Source organism: Aspergillus lentulus, assembly GCF_001445615.1.
Source record: "Aspergillus lentulus DNA, contig: Alt01, strain: IFM 54703, whole genome shotgun sequence".
NCBI classification, from domain to species: domain Eukaryota; kingdom Fungi; phylum Ascomycota; class Eurotiomycetes; order Eurotiales; family Aspergillaceae; genus Aspergillus; species Aspergillus lentulus.
Window position 1 is genome coordinate 504157 of NW_028322123.1, and position 12525 is coordinate 516681.

The following is a 12525-nucleotide window of genomic DNA, read 5'->3' on the forward strand; positions in this document are numbered from 1 at the left end:
CTATGATATGAATGATACTTCCACTCACTTCTTGACAAATCACTTGTCTACTCCCATAAACTAAGCCCTAGTTTCATACCAACTCACAAGCTAATGGATAATGACCCACCTTGATGCAACCATGCCCAGGATGCATAACTAGCGCGCAGCGGACTAACATGTACTAACAACGAGTCATTAGCCTGTACACCAAATGGAGAGGGGGCACAGTCTTATATCTTATATCCCTATTCCCCCGTCTACAAGCCATCAGCCAAGTAAACCAGAACGTCTCATGAAAATGACCTCCCAATCTACATCAGACTCCCTCATCGCCGCCCTCTGCGGCCTCCTAACCTTAAACATCTACACCCTCCTCCCGCTCTTCATTTCCATCCCTCCATCTCTCGATCTTCGCGTGTCGACACTATACGTCCTCGCGCTACAGGGCCTGATCTCGCTAGCCGTCATCCGTCTATTCTATATCGCTACGCGCCGCCCGTTCCGGCTCCGATGCAGGAAGACTCTCATCTTGATGCTCCTGTATGCGGTGTTTCCTGTCCCGAGGGTTGCTATTTGGGTGCTTGATACGGTTGTTCCGGGGGTTTGTGTAAGGAAGGGGTTTTGTAAGGTTTGTTGTGTCGTGCTGATGCCTGCTAGCTGGTGAGAGATGCTTATAGTAGTCTACAATAGAAATAGGTATAACAGACTCCTTGGTGCCGACTACGGTGGTGCAATTGCTTTCTATTGTTTCGCTGGGGGCTGGATCGGATGCTCGACGGGGTAGGGTGAGTTACGCTGTACAAGTAGCGCTGGCGGAGCTAGAATGGGTATCTGTCGAGCTATTGTAATGAGCTAGGGGTGTTGACTGATGTCTTCAAAGGGAGAGATGAAGAGTGGAAAGGAGGGAAGTTGAGAAGAGGATTAGATGCTACAATGAGAGGCTATTGGTCAATTTGTACTGTATGGCAGATGGCATTGAATATAGGGCTCAGTACTGTTCAGGGATAAGCTACTACCGAGGTAACCTGCCAATACTACCATGGATGTCTCTGCCAAGGACCTCTCCTTGTATCCTTGGATATCCTTGGAAGAGAGCATTGTACATCCTCAAAGAGAATGGTGATGCTGCTGTTGGGTGACGTCATGTATACGAGACTGCCTTGAGATGACGGTCGATAATAATCCTCAGCTGCAATTCAGCTTCTTCATCAATTATAATCCTAATCAAACTGAATAGGGCGGCTCAATAGCCCAATATGAAGCGTCTATCCATCGATCCCGGTCAGAACATCCCCCCAATTCGGGATTCGCCTGCTACTTCTCTTCCAGCAAGTCTTCCCGAGGCGAAACACATCAAAACCAATCCTGCCCGAGCCGGAGAAGAAAATGCATCGGTTTACTTTGTTGGAAATGCTACGACAATCTTGTCAGTAGCTTCTTGCCTCGTATCAATGTGATGCTAATCTGGATAGTGAATGGGAGGGAATGAGGTTGATGACCGATGTTGGTTCATCCTCTGTTAGTACACTGGCACAGACTGACAAGACAGCCAAATTTCCTTCATGCGGGAGATCATGTCCATCTTGGTCCTGGGGTGACCTCTACGCGTCTAAGAAACCCCGCGGTTGACTTGCACGAACTGCCTCGGATCGACTTGGTTCTCTTATCTCATTATCACGGGTATACTATACTGCCTGCAGTGATACTGATAAGTGCATTAGACTGACCATTGCAGAGATCATTTTGATGAAAAAGTCGAGGCATCTCTTCGGCGGGACCTGCCCATCATCACCACCAGCCATGCCAAGTCCATATTGACGTCCAAGGGGGCAGACTCCTTCCAGCAAGTGTTCGATCTCGAGCCATTCGAGCAGATGATGGTCAATATCAAAGGCGACAGCTCGCGAACCAAACAACCGCACATCCGAGTCACTGGAATGCCAGGCAAACACATCGCGACCAACAAGGTCGTGGAGAAATTGAACGAGTTCGTGGCGGCAGTAAGCATTCCCTGCCATCGCGAGGATATAGGACAATGAATTGACAATCAAGATTCCCCCCACCAACGGATGGATGGTTGAATTAGGCTATGGCAGCACCCAAACTATGCAACCCGATTTCGAAGTCGGCTATCGCGTCTACATCTCCGGCGATACGCTCATGGTGGATGAGCTCAAGGAGATCCCGCGGCGGTTCGAGGGCCAGAAGATCGACCTGATGCTGATCCATCTTGGAGGCACGACGGTACCTCATCCGAAGATGTGGCCGCTGACGATGATGGTCACGATGGATGCGCAACAGGGCGTGGAGCTGGTGCGCCTGATCAAGCCTGATCAGACCATTCCAATCCACTTTGATGATTACGATGTATTTGCGAGCTCGCTGGAGGACTTCAAGATAGAGATGCAGAAGGCGGGATTGGCAGGACAAGTGGTGTATTTGGATCGCAAAGAGGCTTATCGCTTCCAAGTGAGAGCGACCTGAGCTCTACCTGAAGATGATCTCGTTTTGTTGATCCTGGATCTTATTGGATATCGCCGGATGGATTTAGCCTTGTTCTTTATGAGCGTCGCCTCGTGTTCGGTTGGATTATTTATAGCAATCAACAACCAACAACAAATCTAGTCATGATTATTCTTCCATCGATTCCACTATTCATTCATCGTCGTCTCATCGTCTGAATTACTGTTTATTGTCCGTGGCTGCAGTTGTGCTGTTGTTGATGCTTCATCGCCCCCTCTCCTCTCCTCCCCGCCTCCTTTTCGTCCTCTTTGGACGACCATCGCATCGCGTCCATCCCACTCTCCATGCCTTTGTTTCGCAAAAAGCACAAATCCCCGTCGCCTGCTGCATCTCCCGCCTTTCGTTCGGTCGAGCAACTGACCGTCCCGCCTCGTGTTCCTCCTGAAGATCGTGCGTTTTATCAGCGCTTCTCCGACGTACGCCTCCCCACTTCTCCTGCGGACCCGCCAGACAACTCGTATTGTCAACAACACCAACAACAACAACAGCACCATCCCCATCCCCATCAGCTATATCATCAGACTCATCCCGATCATCCCGATCATCAGAACCCTCTGGAGCATCCCCCTTCGTATCAGCCTACAATCACTCGGTCGCAAAGCCATCACTCTCCCACTCTGCTCAACTCGGTACTTGCGACCCCCGCTTTACCAGCTGCTACTACTCACTTCATCGATGCTGACCCTGCCGACCAGTCCAGCGTGGACAGGGCCTCTGAGCAACCGGCTTTGGCCCCCAGCGCTCACAATAGCAATAAACAGGATCCGCCACAAAAGTCCCGCAGAAAGCTATTCGGCCTTGCCTCTTCGTCCTCGTCCTCATCGACAGGCTTCTTGGAACGCAGCCTGTCCGTCAAAGGTACTGCCTCGTCGCAATCGTCCCGCCAGCGACGGCATCAGCAACAACTATCGCTAGACACCCACCGAACGCATCGCGAGCGAGATCCTCAGAAGAGTAACCGAAATATCAATTACCATTCCTCGTCCGAGACAGTGCCCGAGGACCATGTGGTAGAACCGACCTGGGGTAGCTCACAGTCTCTCCTCATGCAGCAGGACACGACATCAGCTCATCAGCGACCTCCCCGTTCTCCGCAGCACCCGCCTTCCATTCAGCGATCCAACACCGATCCTAGCCTTCTCGAGAAATTATACAATTCCTCACCTGTGGACTCGGCTTCTAGACAACCTGTCGACCCTTCCCACGTCATCTCTAATCAGTCCCAGACACATTTACAGCAGCATCAGCCGCAGCAACAATCGCCTGTTTCCCAACTTCAAGTGGAGCCGCCGTTGAGTGCACGACCTCCATCGCGCCAGTCCGCGGGGCCGCCCTCTCCGTTGCCCCCATTCTCCCATCAACCCGATCTGCACCCCTCCTGCACCCAGCAGAGCGGCATGGCTTCATCATCCGACCGTCCGGCCGGTCCACCGCAGACGCAGCCCCAAGGCCACCCGGCTTTCCAAGGCGCCAGTCAGCAGAATGCTACAGAGTCAGGGCGCAGCACGCCTCCAGTCAATCCGAGCAGACGAGATGATCTTTCCGAGATCGATGTGCGAGCTTTGCTCCAAAAGCATGACGAACTCCGTAAGATTCACGCCCGAGCGCCCCAGTCGGCAGACATACTGACAAGAGTGTAGAGGCCAAGTACTCCAAAGTGAAGCGGTACTATTTCGAGAAAGATGCTCAGGTGCAGCAACTGCAGAATACCGTGGCTCATCAGCGCATGGCGGTGTCCCGAACGGTCCTCGACGACAACGAATATGTCAACCGGTTCGCGCGGCTTGACGGCGCCATCAAGGATCTGGCCTTTTCCATTCGAAGAGACTGGAAGAGCTTGCCCACCTGGTTGGCTGGCCATGTCAATGAGGACGCACACGCCACCGGCATGAAGGAAATGACGGCCATTGGCCGCGCGACGATGAGCCGATGGCTGGTGGAAGAGATCTTTGAGCGGCATTTCCATCCAGCTCTGGAACCGAACTTGAGTCTGCAGCTGAAGAGCATCGAGATGAACCTACGCCGGCAACAGACCAAGACCTACACGGAGGAGGATCGCGAGAATGCGATCGCGCGGATCTCCAACTGGCGGCGAACGACATTCGACGGTCTGACGGACTCGCTGCAGGGCAAAGCCGCGGAGGAAAACCGGGCGCAGCTCATTGATCATCTCGTGGAGAAATTTGTTGCGTGCCTGGAGATGAATCTGTGTGAGCCTCCGCCGGCGGGGCTCGAGAACGGTGCACGGATGATCGTGGAGAACGCCGTGAGCATCTCGGAGAAGATCCCGCTGGAGTCGCGCGACATCTGCGTCGAGTACTTCATGCCGGGGACGCTGGTCAACGAGGCCGTGATGAAGATCGAGAGTGGCCTGCCGCCGCTGACGAACGTGAAACAGCCCCCCGAGGTGCCCCCTACGCGAGGCTCGATTGAGCACGAGGGCGCTCACGAAGGGTTTGTCGAGGATGGCGACGGCGAGTCCGTGCCCCCGTCGGGCGGTAGCAACTCGGTGGATGGGGCAGCGGCGGGATCCACCCCCGGACGCGAACAGCGCATGCGGTCGGTTTTCAACACGTTGATGGGCAAGCGGCAGGTCCCGGCCGTCGAGGCGAGCCACGGCGGCAAGGAGCTGAAAGAGCCGGTGGAGGAACGAAGCGGCGGCCGGATCCGATTTGCGTCGTTCCTGAGCGCCGAGGTACGCGGCAGAGGGCCTACGAATGTATTGGTCAAGGCGCCTGTGTATTTGATATGACGTATGAATTTACGACCTATATGATAATCTGGAGTCACTTCAAACTACATCTTGAAGCCCTACACAAGTTCCATTGTAGTCACCAGGTTAGAACGGAGGAGGACTCAGGTCCAACCCATCGACCGTCAACTTGAACGCATCGTTGCGCGAATAGCTCCCCGCAACGTCCATATCCAGGCGTCCGCGCTCACAGTCCTCCAGGTCGATCTCAGCCACAAGCAGCCCATCCCCGACCGCATTCCCGTCGGCATCGGTTCCAGCCGCGCGTGCCGTCACCGCCGAGTCGGGCGCATCATCCGCAGAGACCTCCCAGATGGGGCCGGCCAGCACGTCACCTTGGCAGCCGACAATGCACGATCCCCCGCGGCAGACAAAATCATCGCCATCTATCATCATATCAGTTATAGTCAATATAAGCAGAGTTCCGTAGTGGCATAGACATACGAGGAACACCGTCTACCGCAGGAGCTGAAGCAGCAGCAGCCGGAGGAGCAGCCTCCGTCACCGTCTCCCCGGTCTTCCCCCCTTCGGCCTCGGGCCAAACGATCTCATGCGGCCCCTCGGCCGTAATGGAATGCTTCTTGCGATGCGCCGGCCTGGTCTGCAGCTGCAGCTGTTGCGTCTGCTGCCCCCCAGCCCCAGGGCCAGGGGGACAGGTCACCCACTCGGGCAACTCGTTGTAGCGTACGCACTGATTCGCCGAGAGCACAAACGCGCGGCCCTCGCAGGCAACCGTCCGCATAAGCGACAGCCAGGTATCCCGCGCGTCAGCCGTGGGGGCAAGATAGATATTGACGTTCTGGGCGTAGAGGCTCTGTCTCAGGAGGGGCATGTAGTTCTCCCAGCAGATCGCAGCAGCAAGCGTCACAGGGACGCCGTTGAGGTGCGTGGTGACGGCTTTGAGGGTGGAGGGGGAGCCTTGGGCCCAGATGAGGCGTTCTGTTCCTGTCTAAATCGTCACCATCAGCCTTATCATCTTCACCCCAATGGAACCTAGAGGAAAAAAGGAAAAGGGGAGATACAGGCATGACCTTCCTCCTCTTCCCGAGACACCCACGCAGGGGATCCACATAAACAACCGCACAATACAAACTGCCTCCCGCGCGCTCAATAACCCCCACAACGAGAAACACCCCCGTCTCTCGCGCCACGCGCTCCATCTCCTCCCTCGTCCCATCGCCGCGCTCGCTCCGCCCCTTGGCGACAGGCAAGCGTCGATGCACCCAGTCATCGCCCGCCCCCGCAGGCGTATCGCCTAGATCAACCGCCGAGCGGAAATACGCCAGGAACTGGTCGCGGCCGTGCGGGGCGCGCGAGCCCACCGCGCAGCCGAAGGAGCAGGTCCGTGGGTATCCGCCTAGATAGGCTTCGGGGAAGAGGAGGAGGTGCACGCCGCGGGTGCGGGCGTGGTGGGCGATGCGGGAGAGGGCGGAGAGGGTGGCTTGTGTTGTTTTGTGGGTGCGAGCTTGGGCGACTGCGACGGTGATTTTGGAGGGCATTTTGCTTCTTCTTCTTCTTTTGTTCCCCTTAGCTTCTGTGGTGGTTGGGTATTGTATTCTTGGCCGAGTGGATGGAGTGTGGTGAGGGGAAGGTTTTATATGCGGATGTAAGTAAGCGGGGTACTCCGTAGCGGAGCGGAGCAAAGACCGAGTCCAGGTGCCGATCAATCTCAATCTTGAGAGGAATTGAGGACTCCGTAGTCAGTCGGCAGTTTTTCTCTCGAGTCAGCTGAAACTTGTAGATACTCGTGTACAGAAGTCACGAAGAGATAGTAGGTCCCTTGGGGAAGTTGGTGAATGCAACATATGATGACATCATCATCTAGGGTAGCATTGTATGTATGTAGTAGATTTATGGATCTCTACGACAGTCGGAGTACTCTAAATACATGTAATAGAAATTATATAGTCTGAGTGTTTTGGTTTAGTAAGCTGCCTTACGAAAGATGGTAGGATTCTATCTAGATCTGACCATGCATGCAGTACTACCATGCGCATTTTTTCTCGGGGCTATCCATCCATCCATCCAGAAAGAAAGAAAGACTCGTCACCAACATTCGCGAGTGGACCAGCTTTCATAAAACAACCTCCTCTTGTCGCCTCCTCACCAGGATCTGTGCCGTTGGTTCCCTCGCGTACACAAACCCGTGCATCTCCAATTTGGGAAGCTCCTCGCCAACCAACTTGAAGTCATATTTCAGCAGGATATGGCTCAGAGCGAGCTTGATCATGTCGTTCGCCATAAACCGACCCGGGCAGGCGTGCCTCCCGAGCCCAAACGACAAATGAGTGCTCCTGGCCTTGGTGAACGAGGCGAGACTCGCCTGGACAGGGTCCTGTCGCATTCTCATGAACCGATACGGGTCGAAGGTCTCGGGGTCGGGATACATGGAGGGGTCGAAGCGGTTCTGATATGAGAAACCGAAGATCGTCCCTTTGGGGATCGTGGTCCCGTCGGAGAGGGTGACTGTTTCTTTGGCAACGCGGAACATGTTTACTATAGAGTAACCGGTCAGTCTTTCGGGTGTTAAGGGCGGGGGATATGACACACGTTCCGCAGCAGGTTCCAACCGCTGAGTCTCCTTCATCACACTCTCCATCAGCTTGAGTTTTCCAAGTGAGTGATGCTGGGCACCTGAGCCCCCATCAAAAGCCGCAACGATTTCCCTCCGCAGCGGCTCGATCAGGTCCGGACGCTGGCAGATCCTCAACATGACCTTTCCCAAAAGGTCCGAGGTATTGTGGATCGACGACGAGGTGAAGCGCATCTGGGCCAGAGTCGCATTGTAACTTCGGCCCTGTGCCCTGGCATATTCATCCGACCAGGCAAGGGTCGAGAATGCTTGTGGCGGGTCGCCCCTCGCTCTGTGTCGTCGAGTACGCTCCAGAATTGGGGTGATGAGTTTCTCTGCGCGCCGAATCTGAGTCCGCACGTTACGACAGGACGGCAGAAACCAGTGAATCAGGGGATGCAGCGCCCGCGGCCAGGCGTGGATGGCGGCGAGGGCTCGGCCACGGCTCATCGTGTAGCTAAGGGTAATCGCGTGGTATTCCTTGTTGCGGCACAGCTCGGGCCCGACGATTATGCGTGCGGCTGCTTGGCCGATTAAGCCCGACATGGACGCGCTGACAGACTGGGTATGCCAATCTACGTTGCCACAAAAAGAAAAGCGTTAGTTGGCCCCTGCTATTCAAGGGGTACATGGTAGTACCGGGATCATCGGTCCAGTTGGTCTGTAGGTAATGGGACACCTCTTCGGACATGGGACTGGTCAATGATGCTAAACCCGGGTGGTTTGTTAAATTCATCATTCAGTGCATCGGCAATCCGATCGGAATCGAGTCCAGGACATACCCAGCTGCCGGTTCATGGCGGCGACTCCAGGAAGTACCACATCATTGTGCATCAAGCCCTCGAAGACTGATTCAAAGCCCGGCAGCTCAAGGAGGATGATCTGCGGTGAACTCTAGGGCTTAGCGAAGAGGAGACCTAGTAATCTCCATGCAGACAAAGCACATACGCGGGATAAGGCTTCATAGGCGCTGAATCGCTCATCATTCTTCACCTCTTCCGAGTACCGCTCTGGTAGGACCAAGAAGGTGCCTGTGTTTGTTACAACGTGGAAGCCTGGTGATCCCTAACGACATCACTCAGTAAAACCCGTACCCTTCGCAAACCGTGGTGCTATTTGGGGATCGATCACCTTCTTCAATCCTGCCTTGATCAGGTCTTGTGGATTGGCAGTGAAATCCTGGATGGCCCTGCGGTTGAAGATATCCCATCGGTGGTGGTTGATGGCTAAGGGGAGTGCCTTCTTGGGTATGAGAAGTGCTCGCAAAATAGTCAATAGAAGGAGACCGAGAATGCACGACGCTCCCATGGAAGCGGGGTGAGGCAGCACAAATGCCGAATCCATCTTCGAGGAGGTCTGGGGAGTGTATTACGGGCGAGAAGGGGGGAAACTGTGGTCTCTGAATCTGGTTTGATCGTTCTTATACCGACAGTCACTCATCCAGGGGGGGGGGGTTGGAAACTTGTGAGAAGATGCTCAGGTAAGCGCGATAGTCCATTTGGAATGCCAGATGATGGGCTGCAGGGGATGACGCTCTGTCATGATACATTATGTAGCGGTGAGCAAACACCCTATTTCCCAATGATTGAGACTTCCACGGGACATTCCAGTCGAGGTTAGGGACAGACATATACTTGAGTTTCCCGAAGAACCAACGTCTTTCTCCGCGGACCCTTGCTGGCTGATACTGAAAGTGGAGAGGTTGAAAAGCTGTCAGGTCCATTCATTCATTACCTTGGGTTATAGCCCCGTTAAGATACAAATCACCAGGAATGCGAAGGGGGGCCTGTCTCGTTGAGCTATATATCTCATTGGCGAATGCAAAGAGTGAGAAGTGAGACTATTCAAGACTCTCCCGAGGCGATGTTGAGTACCCAGTATGTTGGAATTTCTCTCTATATGTTCAGACACAGACAGGCACATTGTAACCTTATCTTATGTACTTTGTCGTCCTTCATTCAATGGGTTAGTTAGCGGGGAGCCAATGCTCTCTTTTCTTGCATCAAGTTCATTTTTGTTAGACCATGTTTTTTAAGAGTTGAACAAATTCCACCGGTATGGTATAATGCCTGACTTTTTAAATAAACCATCGCAGTAAAAACAAACAAAATCACAACTTGGAAGCCAAAACCAGTTCCTCGCCAGCAAAACCCCGCACAGAATCCGAACTATACCAACAATCTTGTAGCACGTCACGGAACACACCTCCACGCAACGCCATGTAAATCTTGCTCACCTGCGACCCGATCAGCTCCTGGCCAGCGTGCTCCTCGGTCACCGACGGATAGGTCGGGTGGTCAACAATCCCGCGGTGAAGCGGCACCCCCAGCCCCTTGCGCACGAATTCGTACATCCTGCGGGATGCACTGCAGAGATAGAAGGGCGTGGTCGGATTGGATTGGAACTTGGCTCGGGTTGCATCGTAGCTGCCAGCCAACGTGGCAGACACCTCGTCGAGCCACTGCTGCTGGGGGGCGAGGCGAGTGGGCAGAGCAGTCGCTTCGTTCAGCTGCATCGGCAGCAGCTCGACGAGGGCACCCATCGTGTGACTCGCCGCATTGCGACTGCGGTCGTGGAGGTCGCTGGTGCTGCTTCGGTTCCAATGGTGCAGGAGCTGCTCCCATGTGGAATCCTGGATCTGACGCTGGTCGGACTCGGACAACAGGGGGGAGAATGACAGGCATAACTCGGCGGTGAGGCTGTCGACCGTGCTGCGAGCGTTGCGGAGGAACTCCAGGTGGCAGGCCCGGAGATCGAGCGCCTGACACAATGCATAGAGATATGCCGAGGCCATCAAGGACAAGACCTCGACCGTCTCGGCCGCGTAGCGGCTGGCGACCAGGGCGAGGGAGTTGAGGCCCTGGTTGTGCATCTCGGCGGACTGGACGTGGTTGCTGACGTGGTGATTCAGGTAGCTTAATTCGGCCATGTACGCCGACATGTTGATGTCGATTCCTTTCATGGTGAACGACAGACTGGGATCGTCGAAGGAGAGGTTTGGTGGCAGCCCATTGTTCAAGGCCGGGTTGATGAGCTCGGTACACTGGGAAAAGATCATGCGGCCAAGCATCTGCATCGCGCTCATGGTCTTCTCCATGGCACTGGTGATCGAAGTGGCCTGAAAGTTCCCTCCATGGTGCATGTGGCCCGAGCCCGGATCCAGCAAGGGATTATCTGTGGTGGAGTTCAATTCGCAGTGGACCTGTTCCGAAGCAAGAGACATGTCTTCGATCTGTGGGCCTATCCACTGGGATGCGGTGCGAAGCGCATACCGGTCCTGCGCCAAGCTACTACTGTGGCTTGCGCCATCCGCGCCAGGGCTGGTGGCCATGCGCGAGTCCCGCAGGAAGTGGAAGATGTTTCCGGCCGCCTCGATTTGGCCGCGGTGGGGACGGACGCCCGCAATGAAGGGATGGTAGTTCCCGGTCGAGCCCGCCAGCGCTTCCGTTCCCATCGCTGTCAGTACCTGGGAAAGGAGCACAAGCTGGTTGGCTTCGAAGAGGACCAAGCTGGCGGCGCCAGCGCTAAAGGCCGTGCCGTTGAGCAGGCCCAGGCCCTCCTTGGGCCCGAACCTGAGAGGCGCAAGGCCCAACTGCTGCAACGCCTCGTCGGCGCGGATGACGTCCCCAGTGGCCTCATTCTGGATAGCAATGTCGGGGTTCCCCTCGAGAGCGTTGGCGATATACGAGAGCGGGGACAGGTCGCCGGATGCCGAGATGCTCCCCCGAACAGGCACCACCGGGATTAGACCACTGCGTAGGAAAGCCAGGATGTGCTCAATGACTTCGGGGCGGACGGCGGAATGCCCTCGCAAGAGTGAGTTACATCGGACGAGCATGGCAGCCTTGACCACCGCTGTGGGCATGCTATGGCTTCTCAAACCATGCGGGTACCGCGACGATGGTCGACTACTGCTGCGGTCGGTGGGCAGCAACACACCGGACGCCTGATGCTGGACCAGTGCCTGCTGCAGGGTGGAATAGTCGTCGGTGCGGGTGTCAGCGCTGCCACCAAACCCGGTGTTGACCCCGTAGACGATTTCGCCTTCAGCCAGCTTGCGGGCAAGCAGCTCGACGCTTTCTCGCAGCCGCGCATGAAGCTGCGGGTCCTTGCTGATTGACGCTGGCACTTGATGGCTATCATAGTCAGAAGATATGTGGCTGTATAGAGAGAGAGAGAGAGGGCATACCATGCCGCGGCGACCACTGAACTCACATTGAGCGATTGGCCATCGAGAATGATTTTGGAACCATCACAGGTGAGATCCTCCAGGGATCGAAATGTCGACAGCACGGCCTTGCTGTAGCTTCCTTGAGCAGATGGTTGTAGCATCTTGGAGTCCGCTGAACGTGGCCAGATAAAAGGGTAGTAACAGTAGCAGTATAGTAGTAGTAGTAGGGGGGGACTCAATCAGGGTCGCTGTCTCGGTATTTATTCCATCTCGTACCTATTTTTCTACCATGCTATCAAGCCTATCTAGATACTCTCCTCCCCTGCGTCGAGTTGCAGACCGCTTATTGAACGTGGGTAAGACATTCCTTGCCCCTTGCCTGGTGCATAACACGAGCTGTCCATCGAGTAGACTGAGATGTAGATAGATAGCATATGCTATTCCCAGCACACTTTATCATCGTTCGCAACGCAAGTTTATTTTTCCTGTACTTCCCCATAAATACCTGGATCAAGCCCGTCAAGA

General features: G+C 54.9%; 5 protein-coding genes across 5 annotated transcripts; 2 read left to right on the forward strand and 3 right to left on the reverse strand.

Annotated features, from left to right (window-relative positions):
• Positions 1-280: 280 nt before the first annotated feature.
• On the forward strand, positions 281-2466 carry ALT_0149 (MBL fold metallo-hydrolase; the record flags this gene model as incomplete). Its single annotated transcript, XM_089598925.1, has 4 exons — positions 281-589; positions 1233-1408; positions 1718-1982; positions 2035-2466. 4 exons carry the CDS (start codon positions 281-283, stop codon positions 2464-2466), a joined length of 1182 nt encoding a protein of 393 aa, XP_089456589.1.
• Positions 2467-2789: 323 nt separating this feature from the next.
• On the forward strand, positions 2790-5257 carry ALT_0150 (uncharacterized protein; the record flags this gene model as incomplete). The annotated part of the gene is made up of 2 exons (XM_089598926.1): positions 2790-4092; positions 4146-5257. 2 exons carry the CDS (start codon positions 2790-2792, stop codon positions 5255-5257), a joined length of 2415 nt encoding a protein of 804 aa, XP_089456590.1.
• Positions 5258-5344: 87 nt separating this feature from the next.
• Positions 5345-6756, reverse strand: ALT_0151 (nitrilase; the record flags this gene model as incomplete). The annotated part of the gene is made up of 3 exons (XM_089598927.1): positions 5345-5643; positions 5702-6202; positions 6351-6756. 3 exons carry the CDS (start codon positions 6754-6756, stop codon positions 5345-5347), a joined length of 1206 nt encoding a protein of 401 aa, XP_089456591.1.
• Positions 6757-7331: 575 nt separating this feature from the next.
• ftmG (cytochrome P450 monooxygenase ftmG) lies at positions 7332-9173 on the reverse strand (the record flags this gene model as incomplete). Its single annotated transcript, XM_033561526.2, has 5 exons — positions 7332-8404; positions 8469-8537; positions 8612-8723; positions 8778-8860; positions 8924-9173. The coding sequence occupies 5 exons, from the start codon at positions 9171-9173 to the stop codon at positions 7332-7334; spliced, it is 1587 nt and encodes a 528-aa protein (XP_033417417.2).
• Positions 9174-9939: 766 nt separating this feature from the next.
• On the reverse strand, positions 9940-12161 carry ALT_0153 (phenylalanine/tyrosine ammonia-lyase; the record flags this gene model as incomplete). The annotated part of the gene is made up of 2 exons (XM_033561525.2): positions 9940-11965; positions 12019-12161. The coding sequence occupies 2 exons, from the start codon at positions 12159-12161 to the stop codon at positions 9940-9942; spliced, it is 2169 nt and encodes a 722-aa protein (XP_033417416.2).
• Between the last annotated feature and the right edge of the window lie 364 nt (positions 12162-12525).